The 22,748-nt window shown below is 48.2% G+C and overlaps 1 protein-coding gene across 6 annotated transcripts in view; it reads left to right on the top strand.

Annotated features, from left to right (window-relative positions):
- Positions 1-22,748, top strand: part of GAK (cyclin G associated kinase) — a 108,734-nt gene that overhangs the window by 14,505 nt on the left and 71,481 nt on the right. For 5 of the 6 annotated variants that reach the window (XM_077345463.1, XM_077345464.1, XM_077345462.1 and 2 more), the window contains exon 2: positions 17,861-17,922. The exons of the other annotated variant lie outside the window; for it this stretch is intronic. In XM_077345463.1, coding sequence (XP_077201578.1) covers positions 17,861-17,922 — 62 coding nt within the window. The remainder of the gene's footprint in view (positions 1-17,860; positions 17,923-22,748) is intronic. 6 annotated transcript variants of the gene reach the window in all.

Here is a 22,748-nt window from a genome sequence, read left to right as displayed (position 1 = left end):
CCCACATGAGACAAACAAGAAGGCTGAATGGTTTGGGGAGATTTTTGTTTGAGATGTCACAAGCTTTTCTTTCAGGGCCTTAGAAGTCATGGGGACTTTTGGAAGGCGGAGAAATATGTCCAGCCATCCTCGGTTCTGTTTTTCAAAAACATATAGTTGCAGGCTGCAGCGGGCATGGGAGTCCCTCGATCTCTCAAAACAGGCCTTGCTTCCAGCATGAGGGGAAGGAACATAAAAAGCAGCATCGACAGCACAGTTAATGTTCCTTGGAATTTAGGGTTGGGGGGGGGACATTGTTTGCAATTCTGGCTGTCCATCTTTGGCTGCAGCCTAGATTTCTAGGCCCCTTTTGCCCTCCCCTCTCCCAGCTTTATCGCTCTGGTAAGGCTTTCAGGTTTTGTTGATGAGGGTTTGGCATCCTCTCTATGTAGATTGGATTATGACATGATACCTCCTGGGCCTTATGGGATCAGCATGAAATCGCCGAACAGGATGCTGGGGATCTTTGAAGTTTGCTTGTCAGCCTGACCCCCTACCTCTGTGGGCTTTTTGGCCACACAGATGTATATTTTAATACTATCTCCGCCCTGAAGATCAGTAAAGGATCAGTAAACGTTAGTGTGTACCTTCTGCACTCATTAAAACAAAGTTTGCATCCAGTGGCCCCTTTAAGACCGATGAAGTTTAATTCTGAGACTAAGCTTTTGTGCACATGTCCATTTCTTCAGATACAGTGAAACTGGACTTCCACAAGCATTACTTATTACCATATCTGTATGTAAAGGTTGAGGACGGCTGGTTTCCTTGTATCTGAAGAAATGGGCATATGCACAAAAACTTATTCTCAGAATTAAACTTTATCGGTCTTAAAGCGGCCACTGGATGCAAACTTTGTTCTCTCTGTATTTTTAATGAGCAACCTTAAAAAATGAGTGCAGAGGTTGAGATGAATTTGTACGTTGAGAACAGGCAGAAACTTCATACCAAGTTTCCCCCCTTACCTCTCAGAACAAGGAAAATACTGGATTGACATCATTCCTTGTGCCCGTGAAAACAGTAGAAAGGTCAGACCAGCCTTTGGGGCTGAAGTGCAGAAGCTCATACCTTGACTTAAACTTGGTTGGTCTTAAAGGAGCCGTTGGACTCAAACTTTGTTCTGCTTCCACTCAAACTGGTAACCCACCTGAATGTAAAAACAAAAAGATCAACTATGTTGGTACGATTGAAAGCTGGTGGCACCGTTGCTTTTGCGAGGCAAGATAAATTTGTTGTTAAAAAATGTTTATCCTACGCCGAGTTATTTAATTGAAGCAATTTGCGAGAACATGCCGCTTGATACCGTATTATGTATTATTTCCCCCCCCCCAACAGTGGAATCAATTATCGAGATCATTGAAGCTTGTCAAATCGACTTGGTTTAAAGCCTTTAGGCTTTTGTGCGGAGTGAAAGAGTGTTGTTTCTGAGCACAATGCTACTTTCAGTATCACTTGGCAGGAATTGTTTAAGTGCTTTGTGTGAGAAGGGGAGGACCGTGGATGTGCAATTAATACTCCCACTTAGTGCTCAGCAGCCTTGAAAGCTCCCCCGTCCCAGATTATGTTCCACTGAGCATGTTTGGTTTTGGAATCATGTGCACCTATGTTGGCCCGGGCTTTAATACTCAGTCAAAGAATACATTTTTAGATGTGCAAGAGATGGCCATTGTGGGTGCAAGGATTCAGATACATGGAAGGACTTCATTCCCGGGGGAATAATCTTTGTCCAAACTTTGAAATGTTTAGGTTTCAGTTGGAGATGCTTGAGCAGCCCTGTCCTGAATTTAGAAGGTGGGTAGAAGAAGAGATGTTTTTTTTTCTTTTGTATCCTGCTTTTTACTAACCAAAGGTGTCTCAGAGGAGCTCAAAATCGCCTTCCCTTCCTCTCCCCACCACAGACATCCCGTGATGTAGGTGAGGCTGAGTGAGTTTTGAGAGAACTGTGACTGGCCCAAGGTCCCCCAGCTGGCTACATGTAGTGGAGCGGGGAATCAAACCTGGATCTCCAGATTAGAGGCCACTGTTCGTCACCACTGGATCAAGCTGGGCAATGTATTCATATCTCTCAGCACCTCTGCCTGAAGAACCACAGTCTTTTAGTTAGAGGCGAGATGTGGAATTGAGAGTTATGACTAGCCTAAGGCTCTAGCTGAAGCCAGACTGCCCAGTTGGACATTCCATTTATTTGACCTCATCCATGGTTCAACATGTGATTGTTCCTGTTTTGGCGGATTCAAGAGGATGCGGCAAGTTGCAATGGATGTCTTTCCCGGGTGAGTGGCAGGGATGCTGTTTTGGGTCTTGGTGCAGGGCGGTAGAAAGTCGGCAGCATAGATTAAAGTTCTGTTTGGGAAATATTCAAGATGATGATGAAATCACTGGGGGGGAAAGTGAATTCACTCACCACCCCTGAATGGTATAAAGTTAACTTACGCACAAGCGGCGGCAAGAACTTCATGCACGTGTATTTTTTATAAATATACTAATTAACATCTATCGTGTACAGCTTATAAAGTGAAAAAGTGAAAAACATTGTTCCATAATTCCTAACTTCTTTGAGTTGTGAGAAGCATCAGAAGGCAGCTCTTGTATTGTTTTTCCCGTGCAAGAAGGAAACACTGAGGGCTTGTGGTAGCGTTGTGATATTGGCATGTTGACTGCTATACAAACAGAATGTGGGGGGCAAGAGCTGGCATGCAATCTGATACAGGGATAATCTTTGAACAGTAACAGCCCTCTCCCCCCAAGCTTTTGCCCTTGTTTCTTTCCATGGTTCCTTGCTCTGAGCCAGCTACAAATCTCGCTGTTTTGTCTCTTTTGCTGGCTTCATTCAGACTCTGAAATTGCTTCTCATGAGCTCCCATCTGAGCTGTGTGTGTATGTGTGTGTATAGCCCCCAGCCATCCAAAGCCATTAAAGAACCTGTAGTTTCTGGTTATGGGGGAAGAAATCTGTAGATGACTATCTCTTCACTTGTAACCAGGCTGTAGTGTTCCTGCTTATGCTCCCGTCAGCCTGCTCTTAACCAAGTAAATTGGGTAAGAGCAAGTCATTTTTTTTTACCCATCCTAGCATATCAAATGCAGGCTTGGCTGCTGTTGTTACTTTGCATGGCCATGCATCTAAGGAATCGGGTCTTTGAGTTTGGTTAAGTATTTGTCAACTTGCAGCCTAAACCTGAGAAACCAGATTCAGGTGTTGGTCTGAAGCAGCAGAACAAAGATTGAGTCCAGTGGCATCTTTAACTAAATTTTGCAACACTCAGTGGAATTTCAGGACTCAATAGGAATTTTAGTCCCTTACATATGCTAACCTCATTCAGCCATTCTATCTGCATTCTTAACAGTCCTCTTCATTTTATTTGATTTTTATTTGGACTAATAGAATTGAATAGTAGATTGCAACGTAGCATAATGAATAGAGGAATGTAGTGGCTTTTGGAATGGGAGATCTGAGGGGATTTCCACACCTATTAAAAATAGTGAAATGCTTACCTTTTGTTATTATATTCTGGCCCTTTAAAACATTGAGAAGGGGGATTGGTTGCCTGGCTTGATTGACAGGCGGAAGAGAGTTGCGTGTAAAGTGCGTTGCTTTCTTCTGCCATTTCAAGCAGGCACGTGAAGGGAAGCATGAAAAGGCGGCAGAGAAGTGCAATACAGGAAAAAGGTGAAGAGGGACCCATTATATTTAGCATTATGCCATTCGGCTGGCATAATACTCTTTTTACTGATGTGCGGAAATGACCTGAATGTATTTCTCTTATCTGCCATATGTAACTCTGCACAGCCATTCACCCTTCTTCAGGGAAGCATAGGGGGAGAGGGGGATGGAGCATAGGGGCAGGGTCTTAGTTAATTATTCCTGTTCTGCAATTGGGGATGTGTCTGTTCATTAGTCTCCAATCTTGACATATTTATTTACTTCACTGTGTTTCCCCCCAGAGTTGCTCAAACAGATGACAACCTTATACACTTGTTATTCTTGTATCATCCTTGAGTCTGTTAAATGTCTTCATTATGTTGTGTACTAATTTATTGCTCACTCTCTAACTTATATGTGTGGACCGGTCAATTCCCATTTCATTGTGTCTGAGGAACTGTGCAGGTAACAAAAACGTACACCTTGAATAAAACTGGGCTGGTCTTAAAGTGCCACTGGACTCAAACCTTGTTCCTGTGAAACCAGGTAGCCACCTTACATCTTTGGAGAGAAATCCACTTGTGTAACTATTCTTCTGCTATATCTTGTAAAGCCAAGGATTGTGAATGTTTGTATTAGTTTTGTTGTGGAAGAGGCATGTGAAAGAAAGAATATTGGCTTTTCAGGAAGAGCATTTGTTTATGTCTCAAAGCCATTGATATACTGCAAGAACTGCAACTTCAGGTTGGCGTATATTTTTGGGATAAGCCTAAACATAGGTTTGAATTAAAAGCCACATCTGCCTCCCCTTTCAGATACAATTACACAGAGCTCTTTGGCGTATTCTTAGGTTTCAGTTTTGGGGTTTTGGATTTTCCAAGCACCAAAAACATGGGCGATGTTGATGTAAAGTTCATTGCTTAAAATGGGAACCCTGCTTTGTGTGGGGGCAGATATGGTAGCCACTAAAAGGTATCCCTTTGATAACCTGCATGTGTGAATGAGCCATCACAGCCTACTCAACCCTGGTATTACCCAGTGCTACCTCAAAGCAGTATAATTTTCAGTAGATGCGATGTCATTTTTTTTTAGTAACCAAATGCTGAACAAATTATTTTGCAAGGAAGCTTCATACGTCCCTGTGTGACGTTATAAGACACTGGTGAATAGGGTTGTTTCCTCCTGACTTACCTTGAGGATTCTATAGCCCAGCCTTTTTCAACCTTTTGACTGTGGAGATACACCAGAAATATTTCTCAGGCTACGAGGTACCACAGAAGTGGTGTCAGCTGGCCACACCCCCTGTGACAGCCCCCTCATGGAAAGAAAAATAAAATTAAAATATGCAAAGAAAAATACGATCTCCTCCTCCCACTCAAGACAGTCCCAGTGGCCAACAGAAGACCCATTGGGCCAACTTACTCCAGCCACAGGGGAAGAATAACGCTGCTGCGGCAGTGGCTGCTGTCTCTGTGCGGCTGCCATTTTGGAATCCCCCATGCTGCGGTACTTCTGAGGGGCTCTCAAGATATATTGCTGTACCCCAGTACACTGGTTGAAAAACTATGATATAGACTTTAGGAGGAGCCCCCCACACAGGTTCTTCACCCTTTTCTGCTGTCCTCTTGGCCTGGTATAAATTGTGACCCATGGGTTGTGATGTCCCGGAAAAGGAAAGTGGAACACAGAAGCCCCTGGAACACAGAAGACCATCTCACTGGCAAATGGGACCATAAGTTGCAGGCATTCTGTGTTACGCGAGATGAATGATTGCAGAAATGCTATCTAAAGAACAGAGCTGACCTCAGACTTTCAGATCTCCGCCCCGAGTTGGCAGTCACAGCTTGCAAGGCAGCCAACACATTTTTAGAGGTTCTCTGGAAGATAGAATTTCCAAATTGGAAACGTAGAACAACAGGGAGCCAAAGGAATCTGAGGCATGTTGTATTTGAAGGCTGAGTTAAATACTTTTTGGAGATGCATCTATTGAGTCCTGTGTTTATTTTAGCTCCTGGCTAGAAGGCATCTGGTAAATAATGCATGCGGTGTTGCACCAAGTCCTCTGTTTATTTCCATTTGTGCTCTGGTCACTGACCGTTTTCTTCTGCTTTTCCCGTTGTTGTTTTGGATGGAGTTAGGGTCCTCCGTTCCATGTGAAAGCTATGCCTCTCTAACATCCCAAATGGTTGTCTGAGCATCCAAGTTGGGAAGAATGACTTGCCTCCATCTTTCAGGGAACTGATTGTGGGGGGTGGGGGATTATGAACATTGGTTATGGAGGTGGTTATGTCCAGAGGAAAGGGTGAGAGATAGTGTCCCCTCTCTGGAAATAATAGTTGAAGTTTGTAAAACCGGTTACAAGGGGCATTAATTTATTAATTGCATGGCGTGTGTAGAGTAGTCAGGAGATCAAAAGACTGTCAAGAAAGGGATGTTCAGAGGTCGTTGGCCCTTACTTGCCTCTGCGTCATGACTCCTTGTGTTGCATGCAGTAACTACCACCCACCCCATTGGAGGTCTCCGTCCAAATAGCTTCCAGCATCTAACAGAATCAGACTTGTCTGAGCTATCCAGATCAGGGTTACAAGGGCCAAATGAGATTTCATGCCCACTCCTCTGCTGCTTAAAAAATGCTCTGTGCTAAAGGGAACCAGCCAGCTGTTCACAATGGAAGTTCCACGCTGCCCTCTAGACTCGGCTGGTTTAATAAGTGATCATTTCAGTATATTCTGTTGTGTGCGTGCGTGAATCCCCATGCTTGTAAGGTGTTCCAAAGCTGTAGGTGGAATTGTTTTTGACACCCCACAGTTCACTACTCGAAGGAATCCCAGAGCAGCTTACAAACACCTTCCCCTTCCTCTCCCCACAACAGACCCCCTGTGATGTAGGGGGGGGGGGGGCTGAGAGAGACCTAAGAGAACTGTGACTAGCTCAAGGTCATCCAGCTAACTGCATATGGTGAAGTGGGGCATTAAACCCAGTTTTCCAGATTAGAGTCTGCCACTCTTAACCAGCGAAAGAAGGGAAAGAGTATCAGGGGAGACTGAACTGTGGAACTATTCCCCAGCAATATGGATGTGCTGAGCCATCAAAGGCTGACAGGACTCCAGTGCCAGTGTAAGACAGTCTCCAAGCTTCAAGAAGCCCTGCTTCCCAATGCGTGAAGTCGACAATTGCTAAGCTTTGGTGGTTGAACTCTGTTAATGGAAGCCAGAGGCTTATTGGAGCATCCTGGCAAAGCTTCTCCCCAAGTATCGCAACTATTCCTTAATAAGGCAATGAAGGGAGCAGGAAGACAGATTGTTTTGAAGAAACGGTTTATTGTGGTGACGTGGCAGCTTCTTCTAAGTTTTATTTCTAAGTTGGGATGGGATTTCCTTAATGGGTTCCCAGGGCATAACGGTCTTATATATTTCATGTGTCCTTGTAGGATTCTTGCCCATGACCTGCTAGCCCTGCTTGGAGGGGTCTTTAACAAATACAGGCATTGTGAGAAGGAGTATGTCTGCTATAGGTTATGCCTGATCTAGGGCTAGTATGCTTTATCTCTGCTATTGGTTGCCCCCCCTTCTGACTCTTTTCTTTACTCAAGTTGACGTTGGTCTTGACTGTAGCAACTAGATTAGACAATCCAGTCGTTATAACTTGGTTGTTATATCTTGGAAGGATGGTGTGGTGGTGCACCCCGACCACCACTACGTTCCTCCACCACCAACCAGCTAATGATCCCTGGCCCTAAAGAAGCCCGCCTGGCCTCCACCAGGACCAGAGCCTTCTCTGTCCTGGCCCCCACCTGGTGGAATGAGCTCTTGGAGGAGATCAGGGCCCTGACGGAGCTAAAACAGTTCCGCGGGGCCTGCAAAAGGGAGCTCTTCCGCCAGGCATTTGGTTGAGACTGAGCAAAACCAGCAACATCTGCCCCTGCTCCCTCCCTCCTTCCAAAAATCCATCAATGCGTTCTGCTCCTGGACCTGTTTGTACAGTTATGCTATTTGTACTGTCGTTCTGTTACAATTATCATTAGTATTAATGTTATGAGCCTCTTGTGGCACAGAGTGGTAAGGCAGCAGACATGCACTCTGAAAGCTCTGCCCATGAGGCTGGGAGTTCAATCCCAGCAGCCGGCTCAAGGTTGACGCAGCCTTCCATCCTTCCGAGGTCGGTAAAATGAGTACCCAGCTTGCTGGGGGGTAAACGGTAATGACTGGGGAAGGCACTGGCAAACCACCCCGTATTGAGTCTGCCATGAAAACGCTGGAGGGTGTCACCCCAAGGGTCAGACATGACCTGGGGATACCTTTACCTTTACCTTTTATTAATGTTTTGGTTATTTATATGTTATGGGTTGTTTCTTGTGTAGTTTCTACATTCTATGTAAACTGACCAGAGTCTCTGAGGAGAGAGGTATATAAATATAATAAATACATAAATAAAATATAAATAAAACAGTGCACGGTGAAGATATCACAGTGTCCCTACAGGAATATTTCTTGGGTCTTTCCCTTCCATTCATAGACTGAGGAAGTTTAGGACTCTTTTCTTTTAAAAGAGACTCCATGAGTGGGTGCAGTCATGCATGATGTGGAGGAAGTTTATATCAACGTAATCTATGTATGGAGCGCTTGAGAATTTGCACTGAGTGCCTGAGCCACCGGTACTGTATTGTGCAAGGTAATTTTTTAAAAATCTCAGTGTTGAGGAAATGGGTACCAACATTAAATGAAGGGAATGAGTAATTAGAAGTCATTTGGTATTGCATGTGTTACCATTTCACACGTAAAAATCCTCATTTTGATGGATTGCAGTGAGGAGTTGTCTGTGTGAACACGTATGGGGAAAGAGTCCTAAGGGAGTAGAATCAGCTGGGAGGTGAGAGACGTAAAGTAGTAGATTGGGCTGTGACAGCCCAAACTGGAAAGATGTCATTTTATGGTATTCTGCCATGTGCGCTCTTCCCTGGCAATAGAAAACTAGACTGTTGGGATGGAAGGTTCTGGATAAGCCACTGCAGCATGGTGTGAGACTAGGATCTAAGAAACCTGAATTTGAATCTTTGTACTGCCATGAAGTTTGCTGAGTGACCACACGCTCTCAGCTTAGCGTACCTTGCAGGGTTGTTGTGCGGATAAAATTGAGGAAAGGAGAACAATGCCCGCTCCTTTCGTTCCCCACTAAGGCGAAGGGCAGGGATAAAGTAAACAAAACAGTTTCTGAACGTCTTCTTTCGGTTTTGATGCAGTGAATCTGCTCAGAAGCATTACAGAAATAACATCTGGTCCCCACCCAGCAGTGTGAAGTTCCGTTCTGCCATGTCACAATTCTGTTGCATGCGTAGATTCAGCCCAAGAAGTAGGACTTGGGGGATTTTTCTCACATATGCTTTGAACCTCTGGGCAGTAAACAGATCCAAAGGGTGGTGGTTCCAGGAGCAGGCTTGTTGTTGCTGCACATGACTTACGAGCCGTTGCAATGTGGCGTTTCAGGAACAAGAGGCAATTTGCTGGTCCCACCTCTGACTCACTCACACTGGGTTTCCTGTTAGGAGGAAACACCTTGGTTTCTAGAGGACAGTGTTTTGCAACCAGCTGTCAAACAGTCTGAAAGGTTGCTGAGGGTATGAAAACTTTGTCCCAGCTACATCAAATTATGTCTCATCTGCACGGTTAAATATTTGCCATGAATATGATTGTGCATCTCATTTTATCTCACATCACAGCCCCCCCAGGAGGGTACATATTGAACTGTTAACAGTTCTAAAGCAGACTTTCTCAACCAGGGTTTCGTGATGGCCCTGGAAGGGTTTCCTGAATGAGTGGGAGAATTAATTTTCTACATGTTTATAAAAATTGTTAAACATTTATCAGGTGATATAACTTTATATGGTCATGTTGACCTCCCAGATGGCTCATGATGGACCTGGAGTTGGGTGGAAAGGGGACAGGCCCTGGGTAGGCATGTACACCGCTATGCTTCCCAACCATACTCTGTCACTTCTGGGGTTTCTTGAACCTTGAAGAATGTTTCAGGGGTTTCTGATCAGTTAAAAAGTTCAGAAAGGCTGCTCTAAAGCAATGTTGGTCAATGTTTTATTTTATTTTATATTTTTTTTTACAAATGAGCCTCAAATAAAGGCCTAGACATATCGTTATAGTCCTTGCTGTAATACACATGCAAGTAGGATGGCTAACTCACAAGTGGGACCAGGTGGAAATCTCCAGGGGAACTGGTCTCCATAGTGTGGAGGTCAGTAGTAATTCTGGGAGATTTCCACCTGGTCCCACGTGTGAGTTAGCCATACTACTTGCATGTGTACTACAGCAAGGAAATCCCTGGAGATTTGGGAATAAAGTCCGGTAAGGGTGGGCTTTGGGGAATTGTGATGCTGCAGAGTCCACCTTTCGAATTTGAATTCCTCAAAGCCCACCCTTACCAGACTTTATTCCCAAATCTCCAGGGATTTCCCAAACCAGAACCTTATACAGCAGGGGTGGCCAAACTGTGGCTCTCCAGATGTCCATGGACTGCAATTCCCATGATCCCCTGCCAGCATCGTAATTCATGGACATTTAGCCACCCCTGCTGTATACCATCCACAGGGGCCTGGAGTTTGTTGCTTCTGTCCTTGAGGAACAAGAAGTAAAGCAGCACAAGAGTTTCATGGCTCATGGTATTTGTAGGGGTATCTGTGGATGCCTAGTTAATTAAGGCCTTCACTTGTTGAGTTGGATGGTTCTTCTGCTCACACTCAACTGGCCTGCTTTGTTTGGATGCTTATTACATGGTTCACGGGAGCTGTTCTTAAGCTGCATTTAGATTGTTTTGGTGGTGGGTTTCGGTGGGGTCTTAACACTTGCTGTCTCTTAGGTTGTGAACTTAGGGTGGGATGTAAATTTTAAAATTAGGGATATTACAAGCAAGAGACTTGTGACAAACTTTCCCTCCCCCTGCTGCTTTCTTCTGCCGCCTGTGGCCTTTGCCAGTGCATGTTGGGGTCTCTAGACCATCTTTAAATGGTGCCAGAGATGTTGTGTTGTTGAATTTTTCTTTTTTTAAACAAGTTTTTTGGGGGCTGAACCCCCACCCACAGGTGTCCCCCTCCCAGTTGTCTGATTTTTCTCAGAGCCTGAAGGTTTCCTGGGACTTGCAAAACAACATTCCTTAACCTGTATGGCAGGGATAGTCAACCTGTGGTCCTCCAGATGTTCATGGACTACAATTCCCATGAGCCCCTGCCAGCAAATGCTGGCAGGGGCTCATGGGAATTGTAGTCCATGAACACCTGGAGGACCACAGGTTGACTACCCCTGCTGTATGGGTCCCGGTGTCAGGATTGTAGAATCTCTGTCATAAATTAGCCTGAGTTCCTCCATGTCAGTTATATTACTAGATGGGGCCCGGCGCCTGCTAGTCCCGGCCTTGTAGTTTGTAAGCAATAAAATAGAATAGTGATGTTATGTTAACCTTATCTTGTTATGGGCAGAAGGGGTTGTTTGTCACCTCTTTCAAGGATGGGAGTTTGGAATCCTGTTTTGCTTTCACATATGTCTTTTCTCACTCACCTCCCCCCCTTGGGAACTGTCAAGTTTTGGGCGGGAGAAATGTATTGATAAGCTGAGGCAAATCTGGCTTCTAGTCAGATTTGACTTTTCAGTCCATTGCGTGTAGTGCTAATCAATAAAACTATTTTTCTTTTGAATAAGTTTTGTTGTGAGTTTCCTGTGCGCTTGACATCAAGTCAAATCTCACAACTCCTTTCACCTGCAAAATGCAGGGCGAGGGACATACTTTTTCTGAACCGGGAGAGGGCCTGGATTGGGACCTCTCCCAGGCCGAAGGTGCTGGTGCGGGGCCGCCCAGCTCGGCCATGATGCGGGCTGTCTCGGGGGCAACCCCGGGGCCCGAGGAATTTTTGGAACGTCACATCACCCAGCGCAGGCGATTGTCAAAATACGACCGCCCTACTGGGGATGAACGGTGGCCGGAGCACCTGGGACTGCCTAGCTACGCGCTGGAGCCTGTGGGTGAGACACAGGACTTGCAGTACAAGCTGGACAGGGTGACTAACTGGCTGCAGGACCTCTCGGGTCGGCTGGATCCGGAGGAGAGACGCCGAACACAACGCCTGCTTAAGGACGTGCTCGGTGGGGGCGCACACGATACCAGTGCGCGGAGAGAGAGCGGTGGGTTTGCACTGCAGGAACGCGGCATGGCGGCCGCGCAAGCAACGGCAGAGGCGGCGGAGGCGCTGGCCAGAGCCCGGGCTCAGCTAGAAATCGAAGCAGAGGCGGAAGCACGCGCAAGAGCGCAGAGGGAGAGAGAAGACGAAGGCGAGGAACGAGAGGACGAAGGCGGTGCCGGCGGCGACGGTGCTGGGGGAGACGGCGCGGACGGAGGCGAGGACGCAGCAGCGGCGGCAGCGGCACGGGCAGCGGCGGACGTCGCGGGAGCCGAGGCGGCGGCAGCAGCGGCGGCGCGTGAGGCAGCGAGAGCGGCCGCGCGGGCGGCAGCAGCGGCGCAGGCGGCGGAACGAGCGAGAGCGGCGGCTGGGAGAGGGCGAGGCATTGGCCGGGGTGCAAGACCCCCGGCCCCGGCCCCAGCACCGGCGGACTGGGGCCCAGGGCGCCTACCTGCCCATCTCCGTGGAGTGGAAATGCGGAACACCTATAAGTTCAAGGCAAAGTTTTCTGGGGACCCCTCCGATTTCCCCACGTTCCTGGTGCACCTCCAAGCCTACATGATGGACATGGGGTTCACTTTCCAAGACGACGCCGAACGGGTGCGTTTCGTGGGGCAAGCCCTGGAGGGCAAAGCCGCCAAATGGTTCGTGGATTTGTACCGTTACCACCCCCAAGCTACCCGCGACTACAACCATTTCATGAGGGCCCTGCGCCAGATGTACGTGGAACCGTTTGAACGGGAGACTGCGGAGAAGAAACTCCGGGCTCACCGGCAAGGAAAATTGTCAGTGGTTGAGTACGCCAGGGAATTTAAGGAGTTGGCTTCCTCTGTGCCGGACTGGACGGAGCCCCAGCGTGTGCTGGCGTTTGTGGGGGGCCTCAATCCCGCTCTGGCTGACAAGTGCCTCCTCCTGGAAGACCCACTCACTGTCGAAGGGTGGGTCCAGCTGGCCGGAGAAATGGAAAACCGCTTGGAGCGGGCCTCAATGGTGCAAGCACTGGCCGGGAAAACCATGGCGAAGACTTCCACCCCGGTGAAGACCAAGCCCCGAACCAAATTGGAACCGGCGGAGCGCACTCGGCGCATGGAGAAAGGGCTGTGCTTGGGTTGTGGCCAAGCCGGGCACTTCCTCGCACATTGCCCAACGAAAGCGGCATCAACCCCGAAATCTGCGAGCGGCGCCCCATCGAAAGCCCCGCCTGCCAAGAAAACCACCACGAAGAAAAGCGCCAAATCCCTCCTGGTACCAGTGGCTGCCGTACCGGCGGTGGACGACTCGGAAGAGGGAAGCGGGCTGGAGGACGAGGTTCAAGCTGAGGAGCAGTCGGGAAACGAGGACGGTCTGCTGTAAAGGCGCCCCGCCAGCAGGCCGCCAACAGGGGCAAACGCGTGGTGAGTGATTCCCCCTTGCTACTCCTACCGGCCAACCTGTCTAACCCCAAGTCGGGGAAGACGGTGGGAATCCGCTGTATCGTGGACTCGGGGTGCACCCAATCCCTAGTGAGCCCGGCACTGGCCGAGACTTTGGGGGTGGGGAAGGTGGCACTGAAGGAACCCTTGCCAATCACCCAGTTAGATGGGAAATGCGCTCCCGGAGGGGAAGCTACGGCAAAAACTCGCCCCATGGACTTGGACATAGAAAAACATTGGGAGCAAATCCAACCTTTGGTGGCCCCTCACTCTGCCTTCCCTTGCGTGTTGGGGTTGGATTGGCTGAGGGAACACGATCCCCTTGTGAAGTGGAAGGAAGGGACTGTGGAATTTACCTCCGCCGCCTGCGAGCAGCACGCGCGGCAGCAGGGTCCCACGAAACCCGGGGTGGTGGCCGCTTTGGGAGTCGGGGTGGACGCGCTCCCTCCTGAATATCGGGACTTTGGTGATGTGTTCGCGGAGGTGGAGTGCAACCAGCTCCCCCCCCACCGCAAAACTGACTGTGCCATCGAATTAAAGAAAGGAGAGCCTCTCCCCAAAGCCAAACTTTATTCCATGAGCCCGCGGGAGATGGCAGAGCTTAGAGAATTTCTGGATAAAAACCTAGCAAGGGGTTTTATTAGACCAGCCACGTCTTCCTTGGCAGCCCCGGTCCTTTTCGTAAAAAAGAAGGACGGTTCGCTGCGGTTGTGTACCGACTACCGCGGGTTGAACGCGGTCTCCACCTGCAACGCCTACCCGCTTCCCCTGATAAACGACTTATTGGGCCATTTGGGGAAGGCGCGCGTGTTCACGAAACTGGACTTAAGGGAAGCATATTACCGAGTTCGAATCAAGAAGGGGCATGAATATTTAACGGCTTTTAATACGCCCCTGGGGCAGTTTGAATACACCGTAATGCCGTTCGGCCTCGCCGGCGCTCCGGGCGTGTTCATGAATATGATAAATGAAATTATGCATGATTTATTGTACCAAGGGGTGTTGGTTTACATTGATGATATTCTTGTGTACTCTGAGAATGTTGAGAGTCATTCTAAGCTGGTCCGCGAAGTGCTCCGCCGCTTGCGGAAGCACCACTTGTTTGCTAAACTGTCAAAATGTGAGTTCCACCGCGATGCAGTGGAGTTTTTGGGGTTCCGGGTCTCCCAGGCGGGGATCGAGATGGACCCTGGCAAAGTGCGTGATTTGCTGGTGTGGGAACCTCCCCGCACTAGGAGGCAATTACAAAGTTTCCTAGGATTCGCCAATTTTTACAGGACCTTCATTCCCAACTTTGCCAAGGTTGCGCTGCCCCTCACTGACTTGTTAAAAACCAAAGGGGGGAAGACCGCTAGCCGACCTGGGGCGCCTCTCCCTTGGACTCCCTCCTGTCAGGAGGCATTTGACAAACTAAAACTGTTATTTACGTCTGAACCTGTATTGGCCCATGCCGACCCCTCTAAGCAATTTACAGTACAAGTAGATTCTTCGGACGTTGCAATGGGGGCCGTGATCCTCCAAGAGGGGGGGGACGGGAAATTACACCCCCTGGCCTATTTGTCAAAGAAATTCTCAGCTGCGGAAAGAAATTGGGCAATTTGGGAAAAAGAGGCGGCTGCAGTGAAATTGGCCCTTTCCACTTGGCGGCATTGGCTGGAGGGGTCAGCGATCCCGTTTGTAGTCTGGACAGATCATAAAAACCTTCAGGCACTCAAGCAGCCCCGCTCGCTTTCGGCCAAGCAAATGAGATGGGCGGAGTTTTTTGCTCGTTTCAACTTCTCCCTAAAGCATCTTCCTGGCAAACTGAACTTTTTGGCGGATGCACTATCGCGCCTGCCTCAATACAATAGCAAACGAGACCCATTGGTAGATACCGTCTTTACCCCCGCCCAACTGGGGATGGCCGCTGTGACGCGCAGCCACACAAAGACTGATACGCCCATCCCAGGGGGCTGGGTCCAAAAGGAGTTGTCAACTGACCCAGAGTTTTGCTCCCTCCGCCCTGATCTGTCTGAGAAGGGGGGGCTCTTTTTCAAAGGCGAAAGACTCTTTGTGCCTGCCGTGGCCCGGGGAAAAGTTTTGAAACTTTGCCACGATGCAAAAACCGCTGGACATTTTGGTTTTGTGAAAACTCTGCACCTGGTCAGGAGACAGTACTGGTGGCCATCCTTACGTAAAGATGTGGAGAAATATGTGCAGGGGTGCCCCATTTGTATTGCCTCGAAACCAATTGGGGGCAAGAAGAAGGGACTTTTGCAACCACAGCCCACCCCTTCCCGTCCATGGGCTGATGTGACTATGGACTTTATTACAGACCTTCCCCCCAGCCAAGGGAACACTGTTATATGGGTAGTAGTGGATGCTTTCTCCAAACAGGCTCATTTCATCCCCTGTACAGGCGTGCCCTCAGCACCAAAACTGGCCTCTCTTTTTATTAAACACGTGGTACGTCTGCACGGGATCCCGACACGTGTTTTGACGGATCGGGGCCCCCAGTTCGTTTCCAAGTTCTGGAGGGAGCTTCTTAAACTATTAGGTGTGGAGCAAGCCCTCACCTCAGGCTATCACCCGGAGTCAAATGGCCAGACCGAAAGAGTAAACCAGATCCTGGAGCAGTATTTACGCTGTTTCATCAATCACCAGCAGGATGACTGGGTTTCCTTGCTGCCACTTGCTGAGTTTGCCTACAACAATGGAGTCCACTCCTCGACGGGGGTATCGCCTTTCAAGGTGGTGTATGGAACTGATTTAATGTCAGCTCCCACCTGGGGACTTAGCTCCACGGAGGTTCCTGACATAAACAAATGGGCAGCATCCATCAGTAGGGGTTGGCCAGAGATCGTTGCTAGCCTCAAGGAAGCCAAACATGCCTATAAGGCTCAAGCTGATAAAAAAAGGGTACCTGCCCCTGACTGGAAAGTTGGTGACCTAGCCTACCTGTCTACTAAGAACTTAAGGTGTCAGCAGAAGTCCAAGAAACTTGGCCCAAAGTATGTGGGGCCATTTAAAGTGGTGAAACTGATAAATAATGTGACTGTGGAGCTAGCTTTGCCAAAAACTTATAGGAATGTGCATCCGGTTTTTCATTCCAGCCTGCTGCGAAGAGCTCCAGCCCCGGACGAGTGGCACCCTCCTCCGTCTATGCCTGTTCCAATTTACATCGATAAGGACACCCACTATGAAGTCAACCAAATCTTAGACTCTCGATTGCATAAGGGTCGCCTTCAATATTTGGTCGATTGGAAGGATTTCCCCTCTGGGGATAAAGAGTGGGTTGAGGCTGGGAATGTGAAGGCACCCCGCCTTCTCCGGGCTTTCCATCGAGCATTCCCTGATTGTCCTCGCCCGGTTGATGCCGGCTAGGTGGAGGAGTGAAGTTAGTTTTAATGCGGAGGGATGTCAGGATTGTAGAATCTCTGTCATAAATTAGCCTGAGTTCCTCCATGTCAGTTATATTACTAGATGGGGCCCGGCGCCTGCTAGTCCCGGCCTTGTAGTTTGTAAGCAATAAAATAGAATAGTGATGTTATGTTAACCTTATCTTGTTATGGGCAGAAGGGGTTGTTTGTCACCTCTTTCAAGGATGGGAGTTTGGAATCCTGTTTTGCTTTCACATATGTCTTTTCTCACTCACCTCCCCCCCTTGGGAACTGTCAAGTTTTGGGCGGGAGAAATGTATTGATAAGCTGAGGCAAATCTGGCTTCTAGTCAGATTTGACTTTTCAGTCCATTGCGTGTAGTGCTAATCAATAAAACTATTTTTCTTTTGAATAAGTTTTGTTGTGAGTTTCCTGTGCGCTTGACACCCGGTCAGGATTTTCAATCCACACAGGATTTGGGTGGGTGTGAGTTAGAAATGTAGCTGCTCTTCGTCCCAGCCCTCTAATTCCAACCAACCAGCACTGCCTCACTCTCTTGCTGCTAATGGCACCTGAGTCCCAGGTTGGTCGTCCTCACTTGGAAAGAACTGGAGCTTCTGATGCTTATGAAGCGAATGTTGGCAGGGGCTCATGGGAATTGTAGTCCATGGACATCTGGAGGGCCGCAGCTTGACCAACCCAGCTTGTGAGATTCCTAGGCTTGTGTTCTCATGCACTTTGAACAGCCTGAAGAGTTTTTGCCAAGGTTCTTTCAAGGTGGTGTCTCTTAACTCCCCCCTCCCCCCAGCTTGAAAAAAGTGACTGGATTCAATAACATCTATTATTTATTCTAGGGAAAAAAACAGATTCAGGGAAGTAACGTAAGGGTACCCAGAAGGCTTTTAAAAAGAAAAAATGCTTCTACCTGCAGTGCAAGTTTTCTGGGGAGATGAGAAGCAGCCCATATTCTCATGGTGTTTGTGCAGCAGTAGTAGCTAGGATGTTACTGTTCTGAACAAAGGCATCTGTACTTCTTCCCCCCTCCCCTTCTTAATACACTAGGTATTTTGCAGTTGAAAAGCCAGCGTTAGGAACTTCCAAATGTCCTTTGTTAAAATAACTGCTTTAACTGATGTATGGTGCATCTTCTTCTTTGGGGCAAGCTGCTTTATTTTTACAGGTAACTGGTTACATCCTGTGAAAAACTTGGATTTCACTGCTCCCTTTCTCAACAGGTGGCTTTGCTTTTGTATATGAAGCTCTGGATGTTGGAAGTGGCAAAGAATATGCTTTAAAGGTAAGCGACCTTCCCCTCCCCCCCTTTTTTTTGGAGTTGAGGTTTGCTTTGTAGTGAATGCCAAAATAGCAATAGGCGAATGCTTCTTTTATTAGAACAGCCAAAGCATCACCAAGCAGAGAGCAAACTTCCTGACTCCATCAGAGTTCCTTGTCAAGCTGGATACTCAGCCAGACCCAGAGGTGGGAAATAAATGTTGCTAGGATGTACACGTCAGACTTAAGATGAAGGAGCGGAGGAGTTACGTGGGCAACCGGTCTTGAGTTGTTGCCACGGAACGCTGAGAGGAAGGAGCAATTGTTGCTCCTTGGTTTGAGGACACCAAGGTCCTGGCAGAGAGCAACGCTGGAGATTAACTGAGGCATTGTGCTCAGTTCAGCGTGAACCCAAGTCGTGTTGTCATGGAGCTGAAGGGAAGCGTTCCCTGTAAGTTGATCATTGCGTCGATCAAAGGTTGGTCTCAGATCCTGTTTCTGGATGGCTAAACTTGGTTTTCTTCAAAATGCGGGGAAAACAGGTAGCTACATTACCACATTCGGTGCGGCTAATATAAGGACTGTTGTGTCTTTCCTTCAGTGTCAATGATGGATGAGTGTATTCCTCTACACACACACACACAACACACACACACAAACTGAGAGCCAGTTTGGTGTAGTGGTTAGGAGTGCGGACTTCTAATCTGGCATGCCGGGTTCGATTCTGCACTCCCCTACATGCACCCAGCTGGGTGACCTTGGGCTCGCCATGGCACTGATAAAACTGTTCTGACCGAGCAGTAATCTCAGGGCTCTCTCAGCCTCACCCACCCCACAGGGTGTCTGTTGTGGGGGGAGGAAAGGGAAGGCAACTGTAAGCCGCTCTGAGCCTCCTTCGGGTAGGGAAAAGTGGCATATAAGAACCAACTCTTCTTCTTCTTCACACAGCACTTTGCCTCAAGCCCAGTTCTTTCTGGCACCAAGTTACGACTCTCCTGTGGACTGGAACATGGAGCCAGAGCTTGTTCGAAGGATGGTTGTATTTGGCTGTCTTCCTTCCAAAAGCCAGTGCGCTGGGGGCAACGCACAGCACATTTAAAAGCTTCCAAATCTGCCCGTCGCTTGATTGCATGGACTTAATACCCAAATGCGCCTTTTTTCGCCAGCCTCTCCTGCCAGCACATGCATAGGTTAATTATTTCTGGCTTAAAATAAAGCCAGGTTGCTCGGTTGCCTGTAGGAGACAATTACTCGTTGCAGATGGCCAGGCCGTTAACTCTGCAAGCCTGTGTTACAATATCGAGTCCACAGCGATGTGACAATCTACCTGGTTGAGTCAGCTGCCATATCGTCAAGCTTTTGTCAATCCACTATTCTCTTCCAGTCCTTAGATGGTGCCCAGAAAGAAACAAGCGCTGCTATCTGAGAGGCAGACCCCTCCCGCTGAATTCGTCTGCTGTCTGCGGCATTATTCCTTGATGCAGGGTTCATAACTAGGGCCATTGTAATCTTGCCATTTGATGCTGTACCTTTCTCTCCTTTTTGCAGACTCATCTGAAGTGATAGCAGGGTAGCGATTGAAAGGGATGGGGGAGGTCTCCCCCCCAAAAAAAAAGCCTTCAGTGCTGTGGCTTTTGTGCTACAGACATCCAGAACAGATTTCCGTGTTGGCGGCTTCATCGGAGGCGTTTTACAGATCACATTTGATGAACTGCAGGCCGCTGGTCCTTTTAGCCAGCTGGTTCCAGAACTTTTAACAATCACATGCTCGGAAATGTGCATTGGTGTGACAGCGGGAGTCACAGATGCTGCTGCTAGACAAACATCCTTTGGAAAAGAGTGGCCAAACTAGTACCTTGCCTCTGTCTTTGTGAGGCCTTTGCAAAGGAAGGGCGTCTTTAAAGTAATTAGATCACAGTTACCCGAAAGCAGCAAGGAGCTTGCTATTCTAGTAGCTTGGGAGGCCCCTAGCTTGCAAGCAACTTTCATAGAATCATAGAATCATAGAGTTGGAAGGGGCCATACAGGCCATCTAGTCCAACCCCCTGCTCAACGCAGGATCAGCTGGATCAGGATCCTTTGTGGAAAACGGACTAGATTTATGTAAAGCAAGAGTCCAGTGGCGCTTCTAAAACACAGCACCTGTTTCAGTGAGCTTTCCGGAGTCTTGAAGTGAACTTTGACTAGGTTTGCTAGCTCTGGGTTGGGAAACACCTGGAGAATTTGGGGGTGCAGCCAGGAGCATTTGGGATTTGGGGTGGGGAGGGACCTCAGTGCTTTGAGGTCTACCCTCCAAAGCAGCCATATTCTCCAGGGGAGCTGATCTCTTTTATCTGGAGATGATTTGTAACTCCAGGGGATCCCCAGGTCCCACCTGGAGGCTGGCATCCCTTGCTGTGACCCTAGAAAGCTCATCTTGCAGGAGATGTTGTTTGTGTTTAAGGGGCCTTGGGGGTTTTGTTTTATTTTGCTGCGACAAGCTACATTTTGTCTTTTGAATGTTGCCGTCCTCCTTCTGTGCAGTTCTGCTTCTGTATATAAACACTTTAAAAAGAGAAAGGCTGTGGGGACAAAAAGTCTAAGGTGGTGTGTTAGACCAGTAATGTACAACCACTGCAGAGCTGGGACCTATCATGAACTCCCAGAGTGCAATACAAGACCTACTGAGCTGCATGATATTGTGGTCCAGTGATGGGAAGAGCCAGAGTGAAGACCTGGGCGACAGACCAAAGAGAGCCTGGGAAAGGAAATACAAGCTAAGCACTGCCAGGTGTAACACCCAAGAGGAGCAAGCCAGGGGTCAGAGCCCTGGAAGAATCATTTTCACTGGTGAGTGATCTCACCTCGCAACTCTGCTGCTGTTCTCAAGATATATTCCAAGCGAGACGGGTAGTGTCGTCCCTTTGTTCTCTTTAGAATCTTCCAGAAAAGGGAGCAAAACCAAAATGGCCGCCCTGTGGGGGCCCAGCGCTACAACTAAACGGATGGTTCTGGCCTATGTCGTTCGAACACCACTGCTTTTGAAGGGTGGTTTAATGTGAGGCAGGGAAGAATCAAGCTTTTTCCCCCTGAATGATATTAATTTACACAGACATTTCCTTGAGTTAACCAGCTGTATAGGGATGCCTGAATTATGGGAATTGCAATGTTTTTTTTTTTTTGAGGGGAAAATTTTTTCCAGTCTTCATGTCAGCTTTCGTGAGGCAGCCAGACACAGTGGTACTATCGAAATATTGCATGGAAAGGAAATGATTGTGAACATTAAGAGCCGCATTAATAGCCTGAGTCAAGGACAGCAGGAAATTTACGGCGCTTCCATTCTGGAATGGCATGTGGAGAGATAACATGCAGGTGTTCAATCCCATATTCATAATCCTACCGTCCGGAGGCTGCTTTTTCTTTCTTTTAAAGAGAAAATTAGGTCCGTGTCAGAGCTGGCACAGTTCTGCAGGGCCTGCAAAATAGAGCCAGTCATTTGGTTGAGGTCAGTTGAACCAGCAACATCTACAGAACCCCTCCTCCCATACAGATATGCCCATTAGAGATATTAAGGGTTAACGGACCAATATACGGGGTTTCAGTTGGTACATTAATATTTCAATTATTACTGCTGTAATTGTTACTAATGGTTGTGACTGTTACAACTGTTACTGCTCCTATCACCACTTCCACTGGCTATTATTGAATTTATATGGTACTTGTTCATGTTCTCCGTAAACTGCCCCGAGGTGCAAGGGGAGGTCTATAAATGCAAGGAAATAAATAAATCTGTACCTGGGCTGTTGACGGGGGATAAAAACCCACACTTATTCACAGGTTCCAAGCACAGTTATTAGCATGTGGATCTGCACAAGCCTCGAAGGCTGGTTTCGATGCTGTAGTCAGAGTTTTTCTCCCCTTGTGGGAATAATTCCTGCGCATGACTCCATGGTGGGAGGACAGCATAAGATGAATGGGTCACCAAAAGATCCCATTTGCTGCTGCGCTTGTCATCTTCATTGCTTCAACAGAATGTTAGCAGCTGAGATCCCTTCATTGTCAGGTGAAGAATTATATCGCCAAATGGGCACAGAACCTGCCCTCCCAGCGGCATGCTAGTGACACAAATTTCCTGGCGACTCCAGCTTTTGGGGGGCACTAAAAGTCATCTCTAGAATTATCCATCTGCCTGTCTTCTATCGTGTAGCCTGTGCAGAAACAGTTATTATAGCGCCATCTTTGAAAATTAGTATTGTTTTGGGGGGGCTTTAATGGGGAATTTTAATGGCTTAATGCATTGATTTGTATTTGAAATGTTGTAAACTGCCATGAGCCGGTTCTCTAAGAGTGCCAGTCATACAAATACAATAAACTAGCTTCAAAGCCCCTTCCTAAGAACAGGCCTTGAAAGGGCCCCCTCCCCTGGTCCCCGGCTAGCCAGCTTTAGGTGGCCTTGGGCCGCAGCACACAGCTGGATCAAGTGGGGCGAGAAGGGCTGGCCAGTTCATTAGCAGGGCCAGGACAGAGCTCCTAAGCGGGTAGTCAGCAGGCCGGGAGGCTCTCGTGAGCAGGCCCAGCCTAGCAGGCTGGGAGGCCCTTGTTAGCAAGCCCTCCACCATGACGCTTTGCCCAGGGCCCTCTCCCCTTACCTGCTGCTGGCTCCAGGCACTGAGGCGTCTGAGAGCAAAGAGGCTAGAGTCCAGGGACGGAGGGTGGGAGCTGCAGGGGCAGGGCAAATCAAGGTGCAGCCAGCTGCACCCTGATGGGCCCTATTCCAACTTGGACAGCCAGATATGTCCCACCCCCCAGGCTGTTTCACAAACATATAGAGGAACAACAATGGATAAGGATAATAATAAAAAGGAGCCAGAA

This window comes from Paroedura picta, chromosome 7 (assembly GCF_049243985.1).
Source record: "Paroedura picta isolate Pp20150507F chromosome 7, Ppicta_v3.0, whole genome shotgun sequence".
In the NCBI taxonomy this organism is placed as follows: Eukaryota; Metazoa; Chordata; class Lepidosauria; order Squamata; family Gekkonidae; genus Paroedura; species Paroedura picta.
Note: the sequence above shows the minus strand (reverse complement) of the source record. Positions and strands in the feature narration are given on the sequence as shown.